At 60.0% G+C, this 26,134-nt stretch overlaps 1 protein-coding gene across 1 annotated transcript in view; it reads right to left on the reverse strand.

The window, feature by feature from the left end:
* ECE1 (endothelin converting enzyme 1) overlaps positions 1-23,416 on the reverse strand; it is a 93,361-nt gene extending 69,945 nt beyond the window's left edge. The window contains exon 1 of the mRNA XM_079104667.1: positions 23,254-23,416. Within this exon, the coding sequence (XP_078960793.1) occupies positions 23,254-23,256 (3 nt within the window). The 5' untranslated portion in view covers positions 23,257-23,416. The remainder of the gene's footprint in view (positions 1-23,253) is intronic.
* Positions 23,417-26,134: the final 2,718 nt, after the last annotated feature.

Here is a 26,134-nt window from a genome sequence, read left to right on the forward strand (position 1 = left end):
CCCGCCACTTAGGTTTCCAGAGGTTATCACAGCGCGCCGAGTGGCTGGTGGCTGGCAGGAGCCCGGCGCCTGCCCCTCACTAGCCTGGGCAGGAACCGCAGCCTCGGAGGGAAGCCCGGGGCCTCCGTCCCCCCTTCCCCACCAAGCGGGCACCTCCCAGGCACAGGCACTGCAGCCTCGTCCCCACTGGGCCAGGAGACACGGCCAGCGGGGTGGCAGGGTGCTCGCTCAGGCCTGGCTCTGTCATGCCGGCAGTGTGACCCGAGCAAGTCACCTCGCTCTCGCTGCCTGCTTTGTCCCCGTGAAGGGGTGAATCGGTGGCCCCACCGTGCTGGCTGCTGAGGGGACAGAATCGGTTCTCCAGGAAGTGTTTGGAGTCGCACTGGGCACGTGGCGGGGTTTGGCAGGAGGCTGGGGGGCGAGCGAATGGATGAGTCGCGGTCTGAGCTCCGCTCGGTGACACAAGCCCTTCAGGATCTGCCCGGTGTTGCCACCTGCCTCCCCTCCTGCAGGTGGGGTCCTGTCCTTCCCTGCAGCTCCGCTGCCTGGCATAACCTCGCCACTGATGTCCGCCCCAGGACTCCTCGAGGCTTGCTTCCGATGCCTCTCCCTCTGGAAGCTTCCTCCAGGGACCCTCAGAGGCGTAAGTGACAGAAACCCGGCTCGTGCGGATTTTATGATAGAGCAAACACCTCGGCTTGCACTGTCTGAAAGGAGGCAGACCGGGCACCAGGAGTTCAGGCGATGCTGTTGCTGGCCTCCCCTCCTGACCCAGCGGCCTCCCCTCGCCTCGCTGGCTTCCCTGAGCTTGGCCACCGTCACCCCCGAGAGCGCAGGAAAGACACCTCTCTCCCTGGGGAGAAGCCACTGGCCAGACCTCATTCATGTGCGGGTTCTTGCACGGAGCAGAGGTGGGGCCAGATACCACGATGGCAGCCCAGCTAATGCCACACGGGGCACAGTTCCCAGCCTGCGTCCCCCGGCCTCCCGCCTGTGTTTCCGCCTCGCTCTGCACAGCCCTCCGCGACCCCATGGGGCTCAGGACCAGCCCAGGTACTTGAGCTCGGGTGGCTGTCTTTGCTGGGGCCATGGGGTTTGCAGGACCAGGCTCTGGTGCGGCAGGTCCCCGCACTCGGCTCTTCCAGCCCCGTATCCTCCTGAAAGTCACGTTGACAAGGACACAGTTGCCCACCTCGTGGGAAGCAGGAGCTGGCCCTGACCACTGCCCCTGGAGCAAGTTGGACGAACATTCAAAACTCACTTCGCCCAAAGACACGCTGCCACCCTGGGCAGCTGGAGGATGGAAGGAGACCGGGACGGGCGCATGGGGGCTGCGGAGGCGTTGGCTCCTGCTCGGGGACAGTGGTTGGGTCACGACCCCGGTGCCTCCCCTGGCCTGAGGTCCAGCCCCTCCTCTGTGTGTCCCAGGCTCAGCCACACATGGGCTCCGGGGTGAGAAAAGAGCATCCCGGCTGGGACAGCGCTTTCCGCATATTGTCACCATGTCACCAAGGGGCAGGACAGCGTGGCAGGCAGGTGTGTGGCAGACACAGGACCCAGTGCCAGCTCTGCCTCCTGCTGCCTGTGGGACTTGGGGAGCCTGGCTCTGTGCCTCCCCTTCATCAGTCAGGACGACCCCCCACTTCCCCGAGCCCTGCGTGCGAGGCTCAACCCGGGGCGGTGCAGACAGGGCTGCGAGCAAAGGACTGGCCCTGCCCCGGGCTGCAGAGGATGGACCTGCAACCCAGACGCTGACTTGCCCCAGTGGCCAAAGTGGCAGGGCCAGGCCTGTGTGTCACTTCACTCTGCCCCCCGGCCCCAACGCTCCCTCCCGCACTCTGAAATCCTGCCTGAGCATGACGTGCTTGTCCCCACCTGCCACAGTGCCCAGGCCCCATGGGAACCACTCTCCACGCAGTCCCGCCAAGTAGAGGGACCCTCGGCCAAGCCAGATGCCGCCAAGCCCTAGGAAGCCCCACTCAGCTTCCCGTCGGGTCCCCACAACCCCCACCTCACAGGTCACACTCCTGGGGTCACGCAGGGGACCCAGGAGGACCTGCCTGGTGGGCAGGGAGGACTGACGACTGCCAACAGTGGGGAGTGATGTGGTACTAGCTCCAGAGGACGGGAGGGCCCATGTGTGGTCCTAGCTCAAAGAGGTCCCGGGGACAGAGCAGACCTGAGGGGCTTGGGGGAAGCCAGGGACAGGAGGACGTGACGGTGGGGATGGAAGGATGGACACTAGACTCAGATTCCACTGGAATAAGCTGCTTCCCCAGTCTTGGAGTAGGAAGAGCAAAGGTTTTGGAACTTAGGTTGAATCCTGTAAGTCATTGCTGTGTCTCTGGGCAAGTTGCCTCCCTCGTTGAGCATGTATCCTCATTTATAAAATGGGAGCACTTACACCTACTTCATTAGGCCTGGAAGGATTCACGGAGGAAATCAGGAAAAGGCACTCGAGGAGTTCAAGTCCTGCCTGCCGAGATGCGCTGCCTAGGAACCAGCTGTGATGCTGGATGCAGATGTCCTGGCTCACGGGCAGCTGGAATGACCTGGGGCTCTACCTGAGCAACAGAGCGGCCTGGGTTGTGGACACAGCGGCAGTGGTGACGATGCAGCGGCTGCTGGTGAACAGTAATGACGACGGCACAGCAGCCGCAGTGAAACTGCCTCTGGAGCTGTGGCTACTTTCTGGGCCTTTGCTGAGCACGGTGTGTTTCTAATTTAATCATCCCCGCGACTCCACGTAAGAGATGTGCAAGTAGAGGCACAGAGAAGTTAAGTAACCAGCCCGAGGCCACACAGCTGATGAGAGGGCGAGATAACATTTGGATCCAGGTCCACCTAACTCTTAGGCCCTGTGGAGGCCAGCAGAGTGGAGTGGAAGTCCTGGTCAGGGACACCTGGCTAGGTCAGGTTGGTGTCCCTGCTTGGGACACTCACATGGCGACATTCCCAAGCCCCCTCTTGGGCCCCGCGATCTTGGCTCCAGCCCGGCTCCTCCTTCCCCTCTGGGCTTGGCTCCGCTCCACACAGCTCGGGAGCCAATCTGCAATTGCACAATTAACAATTAGGAACAAGTTTTCTTCTCTTCCAAGAGAGGAACTGGGCAGAGCCACAGCACGGCTCCTGACAGCACCCAGGGCGTCTGTCCCCAGGCCCCTACCGGGACAGGCAGCCTATCCTGACCCAGGCCAGCCAGGAAACGAAGGGTCAGGGAGTCTCTCCTCCTCGCCCACACCCGCCTCCCCTCCAGGAAGCTGCTGACGGGCTTTCGCATGGCCCTCTGACCCGGCACCACTGACTGTCTAATCCCGGCACACGGCCTCACACCCTCACAGGACCGTGTCTCTCCACGGTACGCAACGCACGTGTGCCTGTGTGTGTGAGCAACGGCGCTGTAAGAAGGCACAGGAGTTGTTGGACCCAAGTCTCCTTCTTGGCTTGGAGAACTCCTGTTCACCCTTCAGAACCCAGTCTATGAAGCCCTCCTGTGTCCTAAACTGACCCACCTGTGTGCACCTATAATGCCTGGTGTGAACCTAGTGGGTCATCCTTCCCTTGCCCTTAATCGCCGCCAGCCGGGCACCGTGCCAAGACTGTACCCGCGTTGTTCTGAAGCTACCGCTATCTCTCAAAGAGGCAATGTCCCGGCTGCACGGGGGAGCTGACGAGGCTCAGAGAGGCCACTCTCATGCTCGCCTCGAGTCGCACAGCTCGTAAACAGCAGGCCTGTGGTTTGAACGCAGATCTGCTCCTACCCCCAAGTAAGGGGCGCCTTGGTTAGGCCCGGCGTCTCCCTCATCTAACTGCTTCTAAATCCTGAGCCTGGCAAAGCCCCGAGCTGTGCAGCTTCCCACGGATTAGCTCCAGAGATAAGATGCCACACGCCCAGCCCCCAGGCCCCTGGTCAAGAGGCGACCAGCCAGCCGGCTCCACCTCACTGGAGGCCACGCACGAGAGCCCCAAGTGTGCACACCCAGGCGCTGTCCTCAGATCTAGAGGCTGGTCCCGTTTCCCTGTGCTCTATCTGTTTACACGGCGACCTCAGGAAAGCGTCGACCGATTTGGGGGTTGGCTTTGGGAGCTTGGGACATGATGTAGCCCTTCTCTTAAGTGGGAAGGACTCCTCCTGACCAAAGACCGAATAAGACTATGAAAATTTCACCTAGAACCTGGCAAACATCCACTCGCTTAGTGAACAGAGACTTACTGTGCACCTACTACGTGCCAGACCCTCTTCTTGGCACTGCTCACAACAGTGAACAAAACAGGAACATTCCTGTCCGCAGGTGGTTCTCACCTGCAGAACAGGAACCCCGATATTTTTTGGCCAGTTATCTCAGTCCTAAAATGTGGGGCCCTTGCCCAATTCTACTCCTCAATGAATACCAAATAACATCCCCCTGGAAACTCCAGGTCACCAGGGGCCAGGGACAAGGAAGCCCCAGGGCAGGTAACCCGACAGTGAGCAAGGACATCGTAACTGCCCATCTCCAGCAGCCTGGACAAACCACAGGGCAGAGCACGCGGTGACATCACATCAGCTGGCACGTTCCAGGTGCCCACTGCGCAAGGCTGTTGTGTGTAAATGGTTTCCTCCCCTCCCCAGACTCAGATCAAATCCGGGTTTGATCCCCAATCCTGCGGAGGAGGGGGACCTGGCCAGCACGCCCCTGTCCTCTCAAATGCGACACCTCCGCCCCGTTATCATCAGGAGGAAGCCCTCACCAAATGCCGGCGCCAGGGTCTTGGGCCTTCCAGCCTCTAGGACCATGAGCCAAATAAATCTCCCTTCTTCATAAGTTGCCTGGTCTCAAGCATTCCATCACAGCGACAGCACAGCTGAGCCGACCCCCAGGAACCCACGCTTTGTGGGCTTTGAATGGAGTTGGGCTTGTGCAATTCCTCGGGCTCACTTCCTCCTCGCTGGGTAAAAAGTCACCCAGACCTCGCAGGCCATCGTGAAGGTGTGACAAGACGTGGCCTGCAATGGCCTGGCACGGACCAGATGCTCAGTGAAGTCTGGCTCATGCCGCCCCCACCTGCAGGGCACCGCTGGCACGGAGCCAGGCGCAGGGAGGCGCGGGCCGCTGCTCCCCTGGCCTGTCTCAGGCCCCTGCTGGGCTGACAAGCAGTCCGGATGTTTATACTGGCTGGTCAGGGCCCCTGCCTGCCTGGGACAGGCTGAATAAACACACGCAGTCCCACGGCTCCCGCGGCCAGCTTCCCACGCAGGCACGCTCACCTCCCGGGCGCCTTCACTCCGGGGCGCTGCCTCTGGTCCAGGCCCCCCATGTGGGCTTCAGGCTGAGGTTCGCTTGCTGGCTGCTACCTGAGAGCGCTGCCCGTCCCCCACCCGCTGCAGAGGAGGGGCGTGGGGCGAGGGGGCTCAGCAGTCAGCAGCGCTGGGCAGGGACAGGTCTCCTACTGCATGCAGGCTGGCTTCCTCCTTGATGAAGTGGGGACCCCGCAGGGCCGAGCCCGCAGAGGACTGTGAGCGTGAAACAGGGGAACCTGGGGAAGGCACGCACGACGGTCGGGGCTCACAGAAGGTGCTGGAGAAATGAGCTTCAAAGATCTTCATCACAGTTTTAGGAGTGATTAAAAAGTTTGGCCAAGAAGCCAGTGAAACCTCAGTACGCGTCAGGAAATAAATAGAGAATCCTTGGCCAAACTGCGCCAAGAGCTCTCCACGCGTTATCACGTCCACTCACGCCAGGGGCTCTCTGCCCGACCAGGCCCTGCACGTGGGCGCTCTTCCCTGCCCCTGCTGCCCCTGCTGCTGGGCCTCCTGGCCTGGAAGAAGAGGAAGGGGTCACTTTTGACTCTCCATCCACCCCCCCGCCAGGCAGTCCCAGACACTGTCCACCTCATCTTCATGGTCGCCCTGGGCTGGAGGTGCTATTATCCCTGTTTTACGGAGAAGGAGACTGAAGTTCCAGGGGACAGTCATTTCCCAGGGTCTCACAGCCAGGCGCCAGAGCTGGGGACTGAAACCCAGTTAGGCTGACTGATTTCCCAGTCTCGGGCTCACCAGTCTGCCCGGAGTCTCTCCTGGGAGAGGTGAGACAGGGACATAAACAACCCTAACACAAACCAGAAAGGCCTTGGGGAAAGCCAGATAAGGGCTGGGGACAGACACAGCAAAGGTCTCGCCACCCCCCTGGGAAGTCTTGTGGGAATGGCACAGGGGACTCCCGGGCAGGAGGGACAGGAGGGACAGGCAGCTCAGGAAGCTCCCAGAAGGGGGTGGGGTGGGGCAGGGCCCTGCAGGAGCAGCCAGTGCAGACCTAAGGCGCAGCGGCGGGAGGGGGGGGGTAGGCGCTGCTCCATGCAAGTGACTCAAGCTCTCTGAGCCTCTGTTCCCTCCTATAAAAGGGGGGGACAGTGAAGTGCCCTATCTCCTGGGGTCGCGGCAAGGAGCAGAGAGCTCACATGTGCACGGTGCTTGGCACGGCCTTGGCGGGAGCAGGGGCTTGCCGGTGACTCCGTGACTCTCGGCAGCTGTGGCTGGGGAGTGGTCACAGAGGGAGGGAGGAAGGCAAGTGTCAGCCACAGGGCCGTGTCTCACATCTCTGTCCCACCCTGCTCACAGGCAGCCCAGCTCGGTGGCTGGTTCTGTCCCCATTTTACAGACAGGGAGGCTAAGTGGCGTGTCCCCATCCCTCAGCTGGGAAAGGATCCTGGTCATTTCTCTCTCCCTATCCTCCTCCGACTGCCCCCGATCCCCTCCCACTCTTTAAACCAGCAGCCTGCTACTGCTCGGAGGATACGAGAAAACCCAACAGCGGCCCACAGGGGTCTCAGGCTCGGCCCTGTCACCTGTTCAGCCTCCTTTCACAGCCTGCCCCCACCCTCCCAACCCTGGGTCCTAGTGACTCTTTTCTTTAAGTCTTTCACAGTGCCTTAGATCACAGGGCCTTTGCACATGCTGCTCTGCCTACCCAGAATGCTCGTCCCCTCCCACCTAGTTCACGTGGCCTCTCGCATCGCGTATAGCATGTCGCCTCCCTAAGGTCAGCTCTGTAAGCTCACGCTCCCTGAGTTCCCGACTGGGTCAGAGCTCCTGTGACAGACACGGGCTGGATCAGCAGGTAAGTACTGAGCACTGACCGTGCACCAGTCACTGTCCGAGGTCCTGCGGGGACGGGGGAGAGCGAGCCAGAGAAGGTCTCCAAGCTCACGGACTTCACCTCCAAGGGCAGGAGAGGAAGAGGGCACGGCCAGAGCTGGGAGGGCGCGCAGGCCCACAGGCTGCGGCAGGAGGCCAGAGGATCAGGCGGGGGTCAGCGGGAAGCAGCTTAGGATCCCTAAGAAGTCTGCCCGGCTCCCAGGGTAATGGGGAGCCACAGAAGGGTCTGAAGCAGGCTCCGCGCTGCTAGACCTGAGTTTCTGAGTTGTGGCTGAGCCGCAGGGAGGAGGAAGGCAGAGGGCAGGCGGAGGTCGCCCTCTGCCGCGAGAGCAGGTGCCTGGCCAAGGCCAGCCAGGGCCAGAGGAGCAAAGTGGGAGGTGGAAGCCACAGAATTCATCAAGAATGGGGTGGGGGACAGTGACACCTTCAATTCCATCCAGCAACTGTGCCCGTGGTGCCAAGGATGGAGGGGGTGGGGGCAGACCACCAGCAGGTGGGGACAGGAGAGGAGGGGACAGAGGTAGCCTTCATCAGTGAAAAGGGGAAAAGCAAAGCTGAGGGCAGAGGAGGAGGTAATGGTCTTGAGGACCATGCCACCAGGGTCCTCAAGAAAGACAGGAAGAGGCCGCAGACGGGATGCAGGACTGGCCCACGCGGAAGGGCATCCGACGAGACCCCTGGCCAGCACCCCCAACACTGCCCAACACGGGGAAACAAGACGAGTCTGACAAACTGTCATGGACTGGCAGAGGCTAGAACGACAGGACAGGCAGAGGTCATTCTGGCTGGGACGCGGGAACAGGAAAAGGATGTCAGTGTAAAGGCCAGTGACATGGAACAGGTGTGGACTTGGGCAGAAAGGTGCTAGCGTGTGTCTCAGATTTGAGGACAGAGGTAGCGGTCAGGCGTCACAGGGCTACACGGGGGAGCAGCAGGGGATGCAGGAGACCTGAGCCAGGCCCGGCAGGTTTAAGGACACAGTTAAAAGTCTGAGGCGAAGTCTCGTTTCTGTTTATCTTAAAAACTGGTGCCAATTCTACCCCAAAATAGCACTTTTTGATTGAAAGTGCTTCATCGCTTCCCCAGGGCAGACTTGTAGCCTGCTATGAAAAGCCCAGATATAAAAACCAAGCATGAGACCTCAAGAGCTGGACAGCAGAGTCGGTGGGGGGAGGCCAAGCGTCCAGAGGGGCAGCTGGAGAGGCGGGGCGGACGCGGCCTGGCGCGCATGCCCTCACTTTCCCACTTACGCTTTTTACAGGTATCTGTGCGATACTAGGCACTGTTCTGGGTGGGCTCCACCTTGGGGCAGGTTCCGTTGTGGCGGGGGCAATGGCCACTAGGTGGTCAGGGAAGGCCTCTGAGAAGGTCCCTCAGGGAGACACTCAGACGGTGCTTCCGGGTGTCTGGTGTCATTTGTTTTTCACAGCTGTGGTGACTGGCGCTCCGTCTTACAGATGTGAGTCCCCTGGAGGGAAACGGATTTCCTTCAGGCCACCTAGAAAACGACCGGGGGATCCAGGAGGGCACTTGGCTGACCCGGCCAGCCTCTCCCCAGGGAGGCAGGGAGGAGATCCCCGCCCAGCGCCCCCTGCTTGGCACATGTCACTAACTGAGCGAACCCATCGCGACGTCTCCCTCCCTCACTAAAGCCAGATTTCCAAATCCTCAAGATCCCTGTGACCATTCAACAGGGTGGCACAGGCTCCCAGGAGCGGGTGGCTGAAAACACCACGGGACTCAGGAGAAGAGAGGGGACAGGAAGGAGGAGCACCCTGCTGCCTCCACTCAGGCACCTTCCTAACCTGACGAGGGGTGCAGCGGAGCTGCCCACCCCCTGAGGGCTCTAGGTGGGCAGAGGTCTTCCCTGGGGGACCCTGATGACCACCAGAGCTGGGGTCACTCTTCCCCAGGTCGGGCTGCCCATCCCTCCAGCGGAGGCCACAGTGCTCCTCAGAGCTGAGGACGTTTCTGGGGGCAGAGGGAGGCTGTTTCTACCCCACCCTTCTGGCTCCCTCTTCCCACACAGGGACAAACATCCCAGGGTTGGAGAAGTGACTCATTTTCCCCAGAGAGGACTTGGGCGGGGCTGAGCCCGGCTAGAGGAGCCTCTGGTCACTAAACCACCTCCCGCTCTGGCTGAGATGGCCCCGGGCCTCAGGAAGGCAGGGGACAAAAAGGCAGAGGTGCAGAGACAAGCGGCCGGGAGGTGCCCGCCCCTCCTTACCCAACCTTGAGTGCGTCACTGGGTGTCACCCGGCCTGGGTGTCACCCGGCCTGCTCGAATAAAACCTGATGGAGAAGAAAAATTCCTCAGGACTTTCCTGAATGAGCTTCAGGGCTGACTCACGGCCACCTGGGGACAACACGAAACTCACACATCACCAAAGAAGGAAAAGGGCTCTCCTTCAGCAGGCTCTCCCGCGGAGGGAGTGGAGTTGGCCGGGAGCACCGCGCTTTGCTCTGGCGTCCATCTTTAAAGGAGCACCTTGCACCCCAGATGCAGCGATGGACGGAAAGGTGCAATTCTGTGTATTGAGCTGTTTCTTGGTTGGCTGACACTGAAGTCCCTAAGGGCCAGAGGGACAGGACCAGCCACCTGCGCCCAACACAGCCCTGCCTGAGCACCTGTCCCAGTGCAAGTGGGAGACAAGCCAGGGTCCCCGTTCTCAGGGACATCCCCGGCCCAGAGGAGAGAAGTGACAGTCACAATCAAGTGCATGAGTGCCCCAGGGCAGGACAGTGCCACCTCAATCAGCTGGGAACCTGCTCCCGGAGGCCTGCCCCCCTCCCAAGGGCACCGAGTCTCCCTCTGGAGCGCCCCCTGCTGGGGCTCCAGCGCGACCTTCTCTCGCTCTTCGCTCTTCGGTTCACTCCCTTCCTCGGCTGCCTGAGGCCCTTCTGAGCTACAGGCAGAGCACTCTCAGTCCTGAAGGCAGATGCTCCCCAGGGCCTGCAAAGAAGGCTCTGGAATCAGCAAGCAGCCTGGCTCCACCACCTCTCTCCTGTGGGCCTGGGCGCCACTCCCACGGCTCCTCATCTGTGAAGTGCGATGACCACACCTGCAGCCCAGCTATCAGGAGGCTGGGGCAGGAGGAGCGCTTCAGCCGATGAGTTCAAGACCAGCCTGGGCAACATAGCAAGACCCCTATCTAAGAAAACCTGGGGACACAATGAAACGCATCTCTTTAGCGCTAACCTGGGCAGGAGACAAGTCTGGGCGCTTGTTGCTCAGCACAGGGTCCAGTTCAGCGTTCAGGCTCAGTACGTGGGCTCCAGCTCCTGCTCCCGGATCAGGGAGGCGGTGAAGGCGGGTGATGTAGCAGTGCCATGTGACTTCAGCTGAGGCTCGGGTGCCCCTGCCCTTCCATGAACCCGCCAGAGGCTTTCTCCACCCACCTCCTTCCCAGACGGAGCGCACGCCCCCCAGGACAGCGGCCCCACAGCTGAGTTCCCTGCGGTGGAGCGCACGTTCTTTGGCTTGTCAGACATGCCACCCCTCGGTCCTCCAGGCATGGGGACCAGGGGCCATGCCTGGAGGCTCCGTTTTCTCCCTCTCCCTCAGCTCAGTCTTCCTCCACCATGTCCTTGGCCACCAGGCAAGGTTGCCACATGTGCACACCACTCCTCGGCAAAGACCCAAAACACCTGTGAGGGGGAGGCTGGAGGCTCAGGAGGAGCCCTGAAAATGGCACAGAGACAGGGGGTGGCAGGAGCAGGCGCAGTCCTGAATGCCCACTGTGTGTCGGGCTGGGGGACACGACCCTGGGAGGTTGTGGGGGTGGGTGAGAGGATCCTAGGCTCCTGGCAAGCTGGGGACCAGTCACCGAGAGGCGTGAGCCCCAGTTGAGGGTCTGGAGGCAATTCCCACGGAGAAAGGGCTGAGGGGAGAGAGAGGAGGCTCTAGGCCCAGAGAGGAAAAGGGAGCCCCAGCCTCACAGAGATCCGAACCCTGAGAAAATGGGGGCTTGGATCAGGTGGCTGGGGAGCTGCGGCTGTCTTGGAGGCCAGGAGGGAGGCCCCAGGCCCCGTTCCCTCAATGACACCTTGGGGTTCGCGGCAGCCGGCAGCCGGCATCTGAGGCCTGGAGGAGGAAGCCTCCCTACTTCTCCCCGTCAGGCAGGAGTCCAGCCCTGCAGCCGGGCCAGGCTTCGGCCCCTGTGCCCCCTTTCTCTCCGAGCAGGGGCATCTCCGCAGAGCTCTGGAGGCCCGTTCCAGCCCAGGCAGGGCTGCTCAGCCCCGACCCCCACTTCTGTGGAACTCTGACGAAGACTGGGAGGGCAGGGTCCCTGGGCCCTGGTCTCTCCAGGGTCGCAGAGGTCACTCGGAAAGAATGTGGAGGTCAGCGCACTGCCCCTCCCCCGCCAGCGGCTTCAAAGACAGAGGGCTGTCCTCCCCGCATCCCATCCCTTGAAGCCGCTGGACTCTGGGGAGGCAGGGGCGGATGCAGCCATCAGAGGCCCGGGCGGGGCCTGCAAAAGCAGCTGCTGCCAGGGACCTGGGCTCCAGGCAGGAGGCTCCAGCTTGGCACCTGGGCCCTGCTGCTCCCGCTGGATGAAGCCAGCAGCTCACACAACCCCTCTGGGCGCTGGGCTCTCACCTGTCAAAGCCACGGCCCCCGCACCTCAGTCCCTCTCCCAGATCAGCACCATCCTGCGTCCACCCCTGCCCCTCCCCAAGCCCATCTCACTGGGCACTGGCATGAGTTAATAAAAGGCAAAGGGGACCCTGCTAACTCCCTGCTCCCACCCCTGCTGGATTTGAGTAGAACCTCCAACCCACTGGCTATGTTTTGGCTTTTTCTTCCTTTGAGGATTTTAAAGGGATATTTTGGTATAGGAAAAATTAAAGAAAAGCCTTTTAAAAATAAAGTAATTAAAAAATAAAGTTTAGTTTGAAAACACACACACACACACACACACACACACACACACTCACACACACCCTAGGGACAAAGTCCAAATCTCTTGCCTGGTCTATATGCCCCTGCAGAGCCCAGCCCCGGCCAATCCTCAGCCTCTCCCTGGGTCACTCTCCCACTTGCCTTCTACTCCAGCTCCGTGGAACATGCTACATAGGTTGGCCACCTCAGGGCCTTTGCATGTGCTTACGTTCCCTTAGCCTAGAATTCTTTCTCTCCATCTCTTTACCTGATTAGCACATCAGATCTCTCCTTTAGTGTTTCTTCCTCAGGGATCTCCTCCCTGTCCCTGCTCTCTGCCTGGAACAGCTCCTCTGACACCAGCTGGTCATAAAGAGGGATCTGTGCGACTGAGACCACGTCTCTGCTCACACCCAGGGTGTCTCAATAGGTGGTTCTCGTCACCATTAGTGGTCCTATACTCACCTGCAGCAGTGATTGGCAGAGCTGGAGTCTGTCCTGTGTGAGGGGGTATGCACAAGGGGGGTGTCAGAAGAACACAGGCCTCAGGAGCTGAGGACCCAGGTTCTAATCTCAGCTCTGCCACTATAGATAGCTGTGTGGCTTTGGCAAATTGCTCAACCTCTCTGAGCCTGTTTCCTCATCCGATTGGTTTGAAGATGAAATAGATGCCTCAGACATACTAGTTAAGAACGTCTCCAAGGTGACTGGCGGAAGTGCTCGCAGGACTTCCTGCCTCCCTTTACACCAGTTTCCCCCACCAGGAGGTGATCTGATGACTAAAACGACAAAATAAAATGTGCAGGGCAGTGTTGGGCCCAGAGCAGGCCCATGATAAATTAGGACTTAACGTGTGCTCTGGGCCTACCAGTGTTGGAATCAGGGGGTCTTCTGGAACACAGATCCTGGACCCCACTCCTAAGGGGCTGAGGCAGAATCTCGGGAAGAAGGCGGAGCCACCTGTCAGCAGTGCCCTGTTGTCCCCGCAGCCTCCAGCTGGAGCAGCTGCGGTCCAGGCACCATGCTGGCCGCCACTGCCCTGCAAGTCCTGGGCGTCCTGACGTCACGCCCCAGGGTTTCCACGCAGGTGCATGGCCTGTTGCGACCCAGTGTTCCTTCCAGTAGCTTAAAACACACGGCCTAGAGTGAGGTGCAAATCCAGTCCCTCCACTTGCTTAGCAGTGTGAAGTGGACAGGTGGCTCACCTAAGTCCTGGGTCGCCTTTCTGAACGACAACAAATAACCGCTACCTACCCGGTTTGTGGGGCAATCTGAGCAGGTGCTATATGCAAAGTCTACTCCAGGTGCAGGTGGGGGGGCAGGGAACAGTTACAAAACGCACCAGGAAATGCTCCGCTGTCTCCCCGTGGCCTCGCAGTTGCCATAGGCAGCCCAGGGCTGAAGTCCCTGTGTCCTCAGGACAACACAAGTCCTGGACAGATAGATCCCTAGAGAGCCGAATTCCTCCCGACTCCACCCCTCCCAGGTGCTGGGATTGGAGATGAAAAGGCACAGGGCTCTGTCCAGCAGAAAACTGCCTAGTGGCAAAACACTTAACATTTATTAGGCACTTGCTGTATGGCAGGCACCCATCTTAGCACTTTACGAGAACACAATCACTTATTTAAAAACTCCGAGTTTGGTACGATCCCATTTTGCTCATGCAGCAACAGAGGCTAAGACTCAAGCAACTCGCCGACGGCACTCTGGTAGCAGTAGATGTGGGGTTTCAAACCGGGGCTGGCCCGGCTCCTGCTCTGTCCGCACAGGGAGAATGAGAAGGAGCAGGTGAGTGCCCGATGGGCGGAGGCGGTGCGCGCAGGACGAGGGTCAGGGGTCCGGAAAGCTCGGGAGAGCAGCTACAGAAAGAAGAATGGGCTGGGAGGTCGGGACACAAGCCCATCTTGTCACGGTGCCACCCTCTTCTTTGAGTCCACGTGCACCAGGCCCGTCCAGGTGTATTTTCTCATTTAAGATTTGCAATCACAAGGGAAGGTGCTATGTGCACTCCACGGATGGGGACCCAGGCTCAGAGAGGAAAACCCACCTGCTGCTGACAGGTCCCTCACAACAGGTAAGTGGGGACCCGGGGCGGAAGTTCAGGTTGCCCCCACGGTCCTGCTCTTAACCGCCTGAGCACACGCGGGCACTGGGGTCCTGTGGAGGGACCAATGCAGCAGGTGGAGAGCCACGCGGTCTGTACCTGGGCGGCAGTTAGTGCCTGTCTGCCCTGTGCTGGGGACACAGCTGCAGCTCCCGTGAGCACGTGTGCGTGCTCGGGGGTCACCTACAACGGGGAAGCAAAGGAATAAGCTGCAGCAGACGGAACCGCGACAGGTCTCTCACCTCTGCACTCCTCGGGACTGGACAGCGAGCACGCAGCCACCCTCCCGATCTTCCCAGGCTCCAGGGACAGAGCCTCCCTAGTATTCTCTGCACCTGCAGCACACACCAGCCTGCCAGCCTCTCAGTGCCACATGAACCACTAACGGCTCAGCACAGCGCCACCGCGAGGAGGGCTTTAGCCTCACCCCGGTCCACAGAGGAGGAAACCGTGGGTCAGATATGGTCACCTCTTTCAGCCAGCTGGAACTAAGTGGCAGAGCTGAGACCAGAACCTGTGTCTGTCTGGCTGTGTCTAACCTGCTGTGCGGCCTCAGGCAGAGTCTCGGGCTCCCCAAGAGGAAGCTGGTGTGGATGATGCTGAAGTCTCACTTCTACTTAGATCCGTGGGCCCTCGTAGCGCCTGCCGGCCTCGCCCGCCCACTGCTCTCAGGAGCCCAGCAGGATGCCGAGTCACCACCCTGGACACCCAGGGGCAAGGAGACAAACCAGCCCAGGACACCAGGAACCACAGAACCACAGGACTGCCTTGCACCCGGCCGTGGGAGCAGCAGCCCAGAGGGCAGAGGGGACAGGCCCCCCGTGCAGCCATGACTTCCTCTCCCTCACTTCTCGGCAGGCAGAGTGTGCAGAAGCAGGGGAGGCAGTTCGGGCCCCATGCCCTCCAGGTTCCTGGGGGCCGTGGGCTCGTGGTCACTCTGAGAGAATCCCGAGTTCAAGTGGAGGTTTTTCGACAGGTGTGTCTGGCTCTGGAGGCAACATCTGCCCACTGTGTCCTGCTGCTGGGAACATCTGGAAGCCTCTGGGAAGGAAGCCCTGTCCCCTCACTCCTGTCCCTGGAGTAGATAAAATCCAGATCCTGGGACAGGTGCACACTGGAGGCCAGGCTCACCCTCGCCCCGCCGGCCTCCCTGCCTCGCTCCTGCCCCCTGCAGTCCACACTCCACACAGCAGCCAGGGCTTCGGAAACTTCCAAACTGAGTCACTCCCCTGGCGCCCTCCAGGGACTTCCCGTCACACAGAAGGAAATGCCAACCCCCCGATTCCGGGCAGGCCCTCCATGCCCGGGCCCTGCACGCCCACCTCCTCCCACTCCTTTCCCCTCACTGCCTCTGCCCCGTCACTCAGGCCTTCTTGCCGCCCACAACACCCCACGTTCCTGGCCTGCCTCAGGCCTTTTGCACCTGCTGTTTTCCTGCTGGGAACTCCCTGTGACCCTGGGCTCTCGGCCGGAGGTGCTGGCTCCTGCCCATGGGGGACTGATGGGGGATGACGCTCTCAGGGAGGGGACCCAGAAGCGAGCACCTCCCCACTTTCCCAGGGGTCCCTCCGGAGAGAGGCGGGCAGGCGCCACCTCCTCAGGCCGGAACGCTGCACAAAGAGGGGTGCAGCCGTTGACCAGGCCGCAGGGCACAGAGCTGCAGCGGAGGAGCACAGCCCGCAGGGGCAAACAGCACACCAAGGAGGGACCCTCGGCCTCCCGGCGGGAGAAACTGAGATGGGGCAGGGGAAGGACAGCCTAAGGCCACAGAGCCTAACAGCAGGAGAGCCAGTGGCTGGGGTCTCCAGTGCCAGGACCCCAGAAGGACACCAGGTGAAGCAGAGGCTCAGCGCAGGGCAGAATGTAGCCCAGGGCTGCCAGGTGTGGGGACAGGGCAAGGCAGGAGTGGAGCTGAGCCTCTGGGGCAGGGAAGGCCCTCAGATTCCCTCCTGCTTCCAAAACACCCGCTGAGCCTTGGCAGGAGGAAAGAGGAGACCCATCTGCTCCGAAAATGGGCGGCTCCTGTCAAGGTCAGACGTAGCCCCACCTGCAGACCCACTCCTGAGTATGAGTCACGAGACAAGAGTGCTGGGTCTACAGAGACCGCACAAGAAGGTCACAGAGCCCCAAACTGGGATCAACCCTCCGTGGACACTGACACGTCCATCCCCCAACACAACGCAGCCTAAAGAGACCAGAGGTTGGAGCAGACCCCCATGGGATGGACCCCAGACACGGTGCTGCTGAAGCTGAAGGAAACCAGGCACAAGTGAGCGCATGCAGACCAGGCCGACGCTCAAAACCAGGCCAGCAGAGGGGCCAGGAAACGCAGAGAGCTGACCAAGGGCCCCATGGGGACTGTGGACATGTCCTGTGCTTTGATCCAGGTGGTGTGTAGGTGTGTCCGCCTGGAGGTGTCGAGCTGTCAGGACGCGCCCCCACCTTGGTGCTCCACGCCTCAGTGTGCGGAAAGGCACACTCTGCCCTGGGGGACTGCCCAGGCCAGCACGGGTGTCAGCGCCTCGCGGTCCCGCCAGTCACAGCAGCAGATGGCCTGGGAGCGCCTGCGTATGCAGCACCGGCCGAGCTCCTCCGAAGCCCTGCCCAGGCAGCGCTCCCAACCACTGCACAGAACGGGCTCCAACCGCTCCTTATGAGACACGAGGAAAACAGCTCAGAGAGGGGACATGCTGTCCCAAGTGACACAGCAAAAAGTGACGCAGCCAGGTTTGAATCTGGGCCCACTGGTCTCCAAGGCCCGCTCCCGCCACCAGGCAGTCCCCTGTCCCTGTCCTGCCCTGCCACACTCAGGGCTGCCAGTCCCTCCTCTGCAGGGCTGGGAACAGGAGCTTGTGCGAAAGGGCAGCTTAGGAAACGCGTCCTTCCTCCCTCCGCTCCCTCTACCCGCCCTCGCTCCTCTCAGGGCACATCTCTGAGGTCATTTCAGCCCTGGACCTCGGCCCAGGAAGAAACTCCAAAGCCTGGGCAGCTGGGGCGGGGGGCAGTGCTCAACCCTGGGATCCCCCAGCCCAGCCTGTGGCCCCAAAGTAGTGGGCGGGCTTGAGGTTAGAGGCCCCACCCTTGGCTCCAATTTCTGAGTGACGCAACCGGCGTCTGGATTCAGAGAATCGTAAAATGTTTATTTGGAACAACCACCACCACCACTACCATTTGTCCCACTCTTCTCCTGTGCCAAGAGCCCTGCCAGGCCCGGCCAGTCGCCCACAAGCTCCAAAGCAGGTGCCCTTAGGATCCCACTCACAGATGAGGAGACCGAGGCTGGGGGCAAGCGGCGGGCGCGGAGGCCAGCTCAGGTGTGCATGGCTTCAAGGCTGTGCTCTGAACCACGGCAGTGGGCTCGTCACCCCACACGTCACTGCTGAAAACGGCCCTTGGATTGGTCCGTCCCAGCCACATTGTTTTACAGAGGGGAAGACCGAGGCCCCAGGAGGGAGAGGGCTTTGCTCAGGGCCACATAATGGGTTAGTGGCTCAACTGCAGCTGGGAGGCAGGTCTCCACCTTGGTCTTGCTCTCAGTGGCCAGACCTGAGCCAGGAGCCGTCCACGTGCACCTGGATGGCCGTGGGGCGGCAGGGAGGTGGGAAGCTCAGGTTCCAGCCAGAGGTAAATATTGACATGACTTTGTTTACACGGTAACTGGACTCCTCCTGGCCGCAGCCTCCTTTCTCCCAGCCAAGGAGGGCAGGACCTGTGGGGGGGGCGTTTGGGGGAGAGGAGGCTCTTGGGCCTGGGGCTGCACCTCCTGCCCACAGGGGCATGTGGTCAGAAAGCCTGGGCCATCCACAGCTGGGGTCCCTGGGCAGTGCCAGGCAGGGAGGGGCTGTACTGGGGTCAGGGACACGGGGGTCTGGGATGGGAGTCACAGGCTTGAGTTTGAGTCCTCGCTCTGCCACCGGGTTCCAAGAACAGTCAGTGAATGGAGAGGAAAGGGTTTTCCGTCAGAAGCACAAAGGTGACAGATAAACAACCAGCAGCTCAGCCTGGCCAGCATCCAGTCCTGTTAGCTCCCAACAGCCCCGTCCCTGTCCCTGGGGGCTGGAGCCAGAGCTGCTGCCTCGCTCCAGCCCCTGGCTCCCTATGTGACCCCTGGGCCTCGGCTTTCACAACTCAAAAATAGGGATCGCCCTGCTGCCTGGGGTTGGTGTGAAGACCAGGGAGATGCTGTTGTTTGTCTGTTTTGAGGTTTTGGGAATCAAACCTAGGGCCACTTCGCCACGGATCTATATCCCAGCTCTTTTTTGTTTTTATTTTGAGAGAGTGCCTTGCTAAGTTGCTGAGGCTGGTCTCAAACTTGCAATCCTCCTGCCTCGGCGTCCCGAGTCTCTGGGATCATAGGGTGCACCCCCATGCCCGGCAGAGTACATTCAAGTGCCAGGCAGGCAGGTCTAGGAGCCCACTTCACCCCTCAGTCCTGCCACCTGCAAGCACCCCATGGTTCCCACGCGCCCCTTAGAAGCACGTGTGCAGCTCCCTCTGGGGCCCTGAGGTCAGAGCCTCCCTCGGCGGATCTCCTCAAGGCTCTCCAGACATCTGCCCCTCTCTTCATACCCACCCCCAGGAGCCCCGTGGGGAAGAGGGGGAGCCTAGGCCTGTCAGCGGCCACCCAGGCCGGCAGTTACCCCAGCCACCCTGCCCTCGGGGCCCTGAGCCGGGCAGAAGCCCAGGCCCCGCTCCCGGTCGGTGTGGTGTTCTCCGCTGCCTGCCAGACGGTCGCGCTGTCAGGACAGGCGGTCGCGCTGTCAAGACAGGCGGCGCCTCCATGCACCTATCTGTGGATGAATGAAATGCGTGGACCGGGCACCCGGGAGCACTGCCGCCAGCCGCCCCCTCTCGCTCTCCAGGGATGCCTGCAGCGGCGCCCCAGGCCATTCCAGGGCCGTTGGGAACCTGCCTCCTGCCCTAGGCTGCGGTTCCGGAGGGTATCTGGCTGAAAGGAGGGGGTGGAAGGCCCATGCCTGCAGGAAGGGGCCGCGGGGACCCCAGCTCCTCCTGTCTTCACGTCCACTCCAGGCAGCATGGTGGGGTGGGGTGGGGGTGCAGGGCAGTGCACGGTACTCTGACCACCCGTGTCTCTCCTGGGGCCACTCCAGCAGCCTAACTGCCCCTGCCATTCTCCATCAAGCAGTCGCTGTGGTCTTCTCCCGTGTCATGCCCTCACTCTAAACTCCTGAGTGTCTCCCCACTGCCCATAGGATCGAGCCCCAATTCCCTAGCATGACCCTCCCTGAGTGCACCTGCCTGACCGCCCCCTAGCCTCCTCCACCGCCTGGCCAGCTCATTCCTCTGCTGGATGTCCTTCCTGGTCCCACTCCTTCACTTGTTCGGCTACAGCTCAAATGTCCTGTCCAGGAAGCCTTTTCTGATCCCCAGGTCAGGTACCCTCTCTGCTCCCCTGGCACCGGCCTGTCTTTTCCTGCCCACGTCTGCCTGTCCACCTGACTGTGGCAGAGACCACAGTGCCCTCCTCGCCGACCACCATGCTGACCACGGCCCCAGGCAGGCACACTTGTTTTTGGTGAGTAAATGAATGCAGCACCTTGGCATGGCACAGACACCTACCTGGCCAACTGAGGTGAAAGACACGGAGCAGAAGCACAAAGTGGTCACCACTGGCTGCAGGTCCCCCTCCCTGTAACCTCCAGAGGGTGGACCTCAGCTCAGACCAGTGCACTCTGCCACGCCGACTCCGGAGACCACTCCTCGGACCCTCGGATTCTGGCCGGGAATCGCGTGTTTACTCCTAACGGAAGGCGAAGACATCCCTGCTTATCCAGCCTGAGTGACCCCGTCACCAGGCAGGTGCTGGCTGCTCAGGGACCGGCACCCTCCACGCTCAAGGCACCCCGCCCAGGGGGCTGGCAGGCGCGGGTGTGGCCTGGTGGGAGGCCAGCCTCCCACCTTCAAACGATAATGCTGCCTCTCTTTTCTTCATGGTGCTTGCAGTGTCCCACATCCACGTGTCCCCACAGTGGCACCCGAGAAGCAGAGCACACTTGCTCCACCTGGCAGGAAAGGGGGCACAGACAGGGAGGGTGGCCGACCCACAGTCACACAGCAAGTTGGTGGTCTGGCAGGAGGCGAACGTGGGCCTTGGACCCCGTCCTCAATTCAGCGGCTGGACGGCTCCTAGCTGTGGCCCAGGCCCGGACCCGGCCTGGCAGGGGGGCAGCATCGGGACAGAGCGGGGTCGCGGGGCAGGGCTCCTTCCCTGGAGTCGTCGACCTGGCTGGCCTTGCAAACATGCCAGAGCTTGCGCCTGCTCTGGCACTGTGACCCCGCGGCCTCCTGCGGCTCTGCGCCTGGTTGGTGGTGGTTTGAGGACAGCGAAGGAGGAGGTGCGAGAGTCTTCCCAGCGCCCTGTCCCACAGCCTGCGTGGGGATGGGGCCGGGTCCGCTGAGGGTTTTCTTTCAATAACGTTATTGTATTTTTTATACCTTTGTTTTTAGGTGGAGCGAGGATGGAACCCAGTGCCTCATCTTGCTACGTGAGCGCTCCACACCCACCTGGCTGGCCACCGAGGGGTTTAAGAGCAGCGCTGACTCCCTGCCAAGGGGTTGGAGACCTGGGTGGGAGCACGCGACAGGCAGGACGACAGGAAACAGCCCACGCGGTTGGCAAAGGAGGGCCCAGGGGAAACTCGGCCACACTGGGGGGAAGGACCCCACAGAGCAGGAGATCCAGGGGTAACACTCTGGCTGTCCTGAGCCGCCCCAGCTCAGGAACCATGGCACAGGGACTCCTGTTTGGGGGAATCCAAAATGACTGGGCCCAAGGAAGCCTGATGTCAGCCCCCACCCCACCCACACGTGGTGCTCCACGAGCCACCTGGAGCCTCAGCTCAGCCTGCCCAGCGCTGCTCTGGCTCCCACAGGCCCCTCTGCCTGGCTCCCTCACATGCAGCTGCCAGGCCAGCTCCACTCTGAACTTTCTGAGTCCCATGTCACTCAGCTCCTACGTCACTCAGGTTCCCTATCTGGGATGTATTTTCCAATTCACATGCCACCTGCTCAGTGATGCCTTCTCTCATCCCTCCAGGCAGAAGTCAGCTCTCTCCTCGTGTGATAGTGCCACCTCTCCTAAGGTCACACAACCGAGCCTGAGGACCAGGGTAGACATTTAAGGACTGGGGGAAGCTCTCTTAACGCAGTATTTCAGAGTTTCTTCTTCCCCTGAACAAGGTTTGGCATATAGTAAGTGTTCAAAAAAACCTCTGCTGGATGACACACAAAATATTCTCTACATACCACTGCCCTCTTCTCCTCACATCGTGAAAAACATTAATCCTTCTTCCAGACTAGCAAATAGGTCAGATATTAGGTAGAACTTCCCAACCTGAGCTCAAGGTTGTAAAAGAAAGGAAACTAAACTAAATCCAAGCAAAACACTCTCACTTGGGTTATCTCAACCCATCTCCACACCATCCCTAGGAGATAAGACCATCTCATGTCATTGATGAGTCAAGTGCAGCCAAGGGATAATGGTGCAACTTGACCAAAGTCCCTGTGGGGAAGTGGAGGAGCTGGAACTTGAACCCAAGCCTGTTTGATACCCAAGCCATAATCTGGAATCTTCCTGATGGGCTGGGGGCTTCTCAGATGTAAGGCTCTGGAAAGTATCACCAAGCAAGGTGGGGACCTCTCCCTCTTCCTTCTTTATGGTGGTTTTTAAGGAGGAAAAAAGATTTCCTTCTACATAACTTAGGTCAGAGTGGGCTTAGAGGCACAATGGATGATATGATCTCAAAATCTTATCCTCTTTTATTACTCATATTTTAAGATTTTTTAGTACAGTGCTGATCCACAGGTAATGCACCCCCTAACAGTGAAACTGACCGAGCAGAGCATTCCAGTGGGGATTCTTAAATCAGAGGCAGGCTGAGTCTAAGATGGTGTCTGGGTGTCTTTGCAAGTGGAATCAAGCCACAGTTCTCTAAAGAGGTAGGTGGTGGTACATAGGAGGAAGCTTCCAGTTGGTGCATAAGGAAGAAGATTCTAGAAGTGACTGCAAGAGAAAGGGAATTTGTAAGGAGCCTCCAGAGCTGAATAGAGCAGGGAGGGGTCCTGGGTTGTCACTGAGGGGTCTTCAGCTGTTCCCAGTGTGCCCCTCAGTCTTGGCAGGAGCATCACAAGAGGAATAGAGGTGGCTGCATCCCTCTCTCCTTGTGCTACCTGCTGCCTTGTACCCACTGCACAGGGCACAAAACCTGACTGGTAGGAGAGAGAATCAGAGGGGCTTGTCCACTGGAAAAGGGTCAAAGAGAAGCAGGTGGTCTCTACAGCAAGCTGGAGAGAAAATCCCGGGCCCTGGAGAGGTGACCCAAGGCCTTGGCTCCGGGTGGGAGACAACTCCCTCTGGACCACGTTCAAGACCCAGCCGGGCCCAAATGGATTTCCCTATGGGGTTTCAGAGATCGCCATGAAATCTGCCTGTGGTCCCCCTATTCTCTGGTGCTCTGCCCATGCCGCCAGCACTTGGCCCCTCCTCTGAAGACTCGTTACTGGGAGATGCCAGGGAGCCAGCTCTCTGGATGTAGAGCCTCCGAGTGCCCCTGGTCTATGACAGCCTCTAACCCTCATGCCACAGGGATCAGCAGTCCCAGAGTGTCCCAGCCTAGCCCTGCAGGTGCTCACGGCGCAGTCACACACCACTTCCCAAGTGGAGCCCCAGAACGAACGCCCCAGCTCTCCCGGACACTCAGGTCCAGCTGGATTCTGACGCCTCGGAACCACCACCACCCTCAAACCCGACCCGGCCAAGGGTCTCCACGCCATGCAGGGTGAAAGGACTTCCGGATGCCCCAAACCAGACGGCACCAACAGTTCCCAAGCCGAACCGGCCAGCGCGAGTCCTCCCCGCGGTCCGGGCCAGCTGCCCAGAACCGAGCTCCGCGCGACCGGCCTCGCGCGAGGAAGCCCGCGCAGGGCGGCGGGGCGAGCCGAGCCCTCCCGGGCGCCCCTCGACTCCACGCTTCTGAGGGCCGAGCGGGGGCTGCACTGCGGCGGGCGCCCAGCCCCCGCGAGTCGGGCGGGCCCGGGTGCCATCCGCGGCGCGGCTGCCGGGGACCGTCGAGGCTGGACCGGAACAGCGCGCGGGCTGGGAACCGCACTCACCATAGCTCGCGTGCTCGGCTCCGGCCGGGCTCCGGCTCGCGGCTCGCGGCTCCCGGCTCGCGGCTCTGGCTCTAGCTCCGGCTCCGGCTCCGGCTCCGGCTCCCGGCGCTGCGCAGCTCGGACGGCGCGGCTGGCTGGCCCCGGCGGCGCGCTCGGCTCCCCGCGGGCGAGCGCGCGGCTCAGCGCCGACCCCCAGGAAGGCGGGGCCGGCCGCCGGCCAATGGCGGGGCGCGGGGTCCCGGGCCCGGGCGGCGCAGCCAATCAAGCGCGGAGGCCGGACCGCCCCCGCCCCCCCGCGCGAGCCCCTTAACCCTCCGCGCGCCGGGAGCTAGAGGCCCGGGCTGCCTGGGGACCTCGGAGCCCCGGCGCGGGCTCGAGCCTCGAGGTGCAGAGTCCAGACCCGCCGAGACTGGCTCTGAGAGCAGGCGAAGCCGGGGAGAGGCTCGGGGGTGTCCGCTGCGGGGCGCGGGGAGTTTCGGCGACCTTTGTCTCCTGCCTGGTGCCTGCACTGGAGTATGACCCGGGGCGCTGCAGCTGCGTGTGCGTGTGCGTGTGTGTGTGTGTGTGTGTGTGTGTGTGTGTGTGTGTGTGTGTGTGTGTGTGTGTGTGTGTGTGTGTAGAGAGGAGGAGGAGACAGAAAAGGGGGAAGGGATGGATTCCGCATGCCTGTGTGTTTATGTGTGAAGGAAAGAGACGACTATATTTGGGGATTGTTACTGCACGTGTGTGTGTGTGTGTGTGTGTGTGGGCTTGAGAGAGGCACAAGTGGGTGTGGAAGGGAAGCAGAGAGGAGTGCAGGCTCTCCAGTCATGTGCATTTGTAGGTTCAGCAGAGAAACTGTCTCTACATGTATACTGTGTAGGTGCCAGTGAAGCAGGGAAAACAAAACCTGCATGTCTGTATATTTTTTATTTTTATGATGTGTAATTTGTACATTTGCATTATGTTGTGTATGTATGTGGGTATGGTGGAAAGACTTTGTCTGTCTCTCTCTCTCTCTCTCTCTCTCTCTCTCTCTCTCTCTCTCTCTCTCTTTGTACCAGGGATTGAACCTCGGGGCACTTAACCACTCAGCCACATCTCCAGTCCTTTTTTGTATTTTACTTAGAGACAGGGTCTTGCTGAGTTGCTGAGGCTGTCTCTGAACTCAAGGTCCTCCTGCCTCAGCCTCCTGAGTCACTGGGATTACAGGTGTGCACCACCGCACTCGGCAGACTGTGTCTCTTTGACAATCAAGAAGAGAGCAAATTCCTGTGGGTTTTTTGTGTATGTGCACACAGGAAAGGAACATGGTTAGGATTTGGCACAACGCTGTGACCCAGTTTGGGAGACAGAGGGAGAGAAACATGATGTGTGTGGTGAAAGCGTGTCTGTTTTATGATCTGCTATATTCGTATTGTGCTGAGAAAAAGAAACTAATGTGGAGCTGGCGTAATGAGTATGTTAAGGAAACACGATGGCATCCTGGAGGAATTGGGATTTGGGGTTGGAAGCATGACTGAGAGTTTGTGAGGTCAGAAGGAAAGACCAGGGAAGCCTTGCCTACTGTCCCCAGGGCAGGAAGGGTTGAATTGGCTGGGGATGGCAGGGGGTTCCAGGAGCAAAGAGAACCTACTCTGGGAGGGAACGGTGGAAGCAGTTGGTGGGAACCCTGGTCCAGGAACTAGCCCAGAGTGAGGCTGGGCAAATGGAGGAGAGAAAATCCAGGCACAGAGTCCTGGGCAGCCGGTGTGGGAACCTGGCGGGCGGGGACGGGCTCTGTGGAAATAACTCTCTGCACTGCCCCGCTCTGTTTGGCAGCTCTTAGTTTCTTCACTGTGGAGGGACGGACACAGGGAGGAGGGTCAGGAGGCATGTTGGATGCAGCAGGTGGGGAGCAAGGAGAAGAGCAGAGGCTGCCCAAGCCACTCACTGGGCTGGCAGCAGAACCAGGACTGGAACCAAGGCCTCCCATCACTAAGCCGAGTCTTTCCCATCCACCAGGCTGCCCTGGGAGAGGCAGCCCTGGTCTTATCTCCTTGGGGGTCACCTCCCCAGAAGCTCCCTGGGAACACCAACTGTAGTAAGTTTGAGCACGTATTATGTGCCATTTAGTATTTGGAAGGTGCTTTGCAGAATTTTCTTAGTGATTCTGACAACTCTATATTACAGATGTTATGATTCCCATAATATCCCATGCCCACCCACGTCCATATTGCAGGTGGGAAAATCAGTGTTCAGAGAGGGAAAGTGATTTGCTCAAGGAGGCACGGCTCGTCTGAAGGGATTCTCATCTGCTGGCCTCCTGCTTCTGCTTGACATTCATGCCCTAACAGAAACATGTGATTGTGTGTTGGGAGAACTGATTAGACTCCTAGAGATGGGACGGGATGTCAAGGGGTGCTTGCTCAAGTCGCTGGTCACAGCAATTGTGCAATCAGAGCATTAGGGCTCAAATTGGCAGAACAGCTGACTTAATCTGACCAATCAAAAAGAAAGAACTCTTTTGCCCATGTAACAACAAAGTACAGGGGAAAGCTAGCTTTAGGCCTGGCTCCACGAGGAGTGCAGATGATGCCATTAGGATTCAGTACCCTTCTCTCCATCTCTCAGGACTGCTTCCTTTTCTCCTGGTCTGTTTTTGGCAGGTTCTCACCTCATGATGACAAAGTGGCTGCCAGCAGTAGGAGGCTCACATCCTACTCTCTCAGCACCTCTAACTGAAGCCGGGATTCATTTTTCCTGATAGTTCCAACTACATTCCCCAAACTGAGTCTCATTGGCTCCCACTGAGACATATGTCAATTCTTTGGTCAATCACTGGAGCCAAGGGTTCTGATTGGCCAGACCACACAGGGCGAGCCTCTCAGAGGTGAGGTAGCTAGCATCCTGTGGTAGGTGC

Source organism: Sciurus vulgaris (genome assembly GCF_902686455.1).
Source record: "Sciurus vulgaris genome assembly, chromosome: 1".
NCBI classification, from domain to species: Eukaryota; Metazoa; Chordata; class Mammalia; order Rodentia; family Sciuridae; genus Sciurus; species Sciurus vulgaris.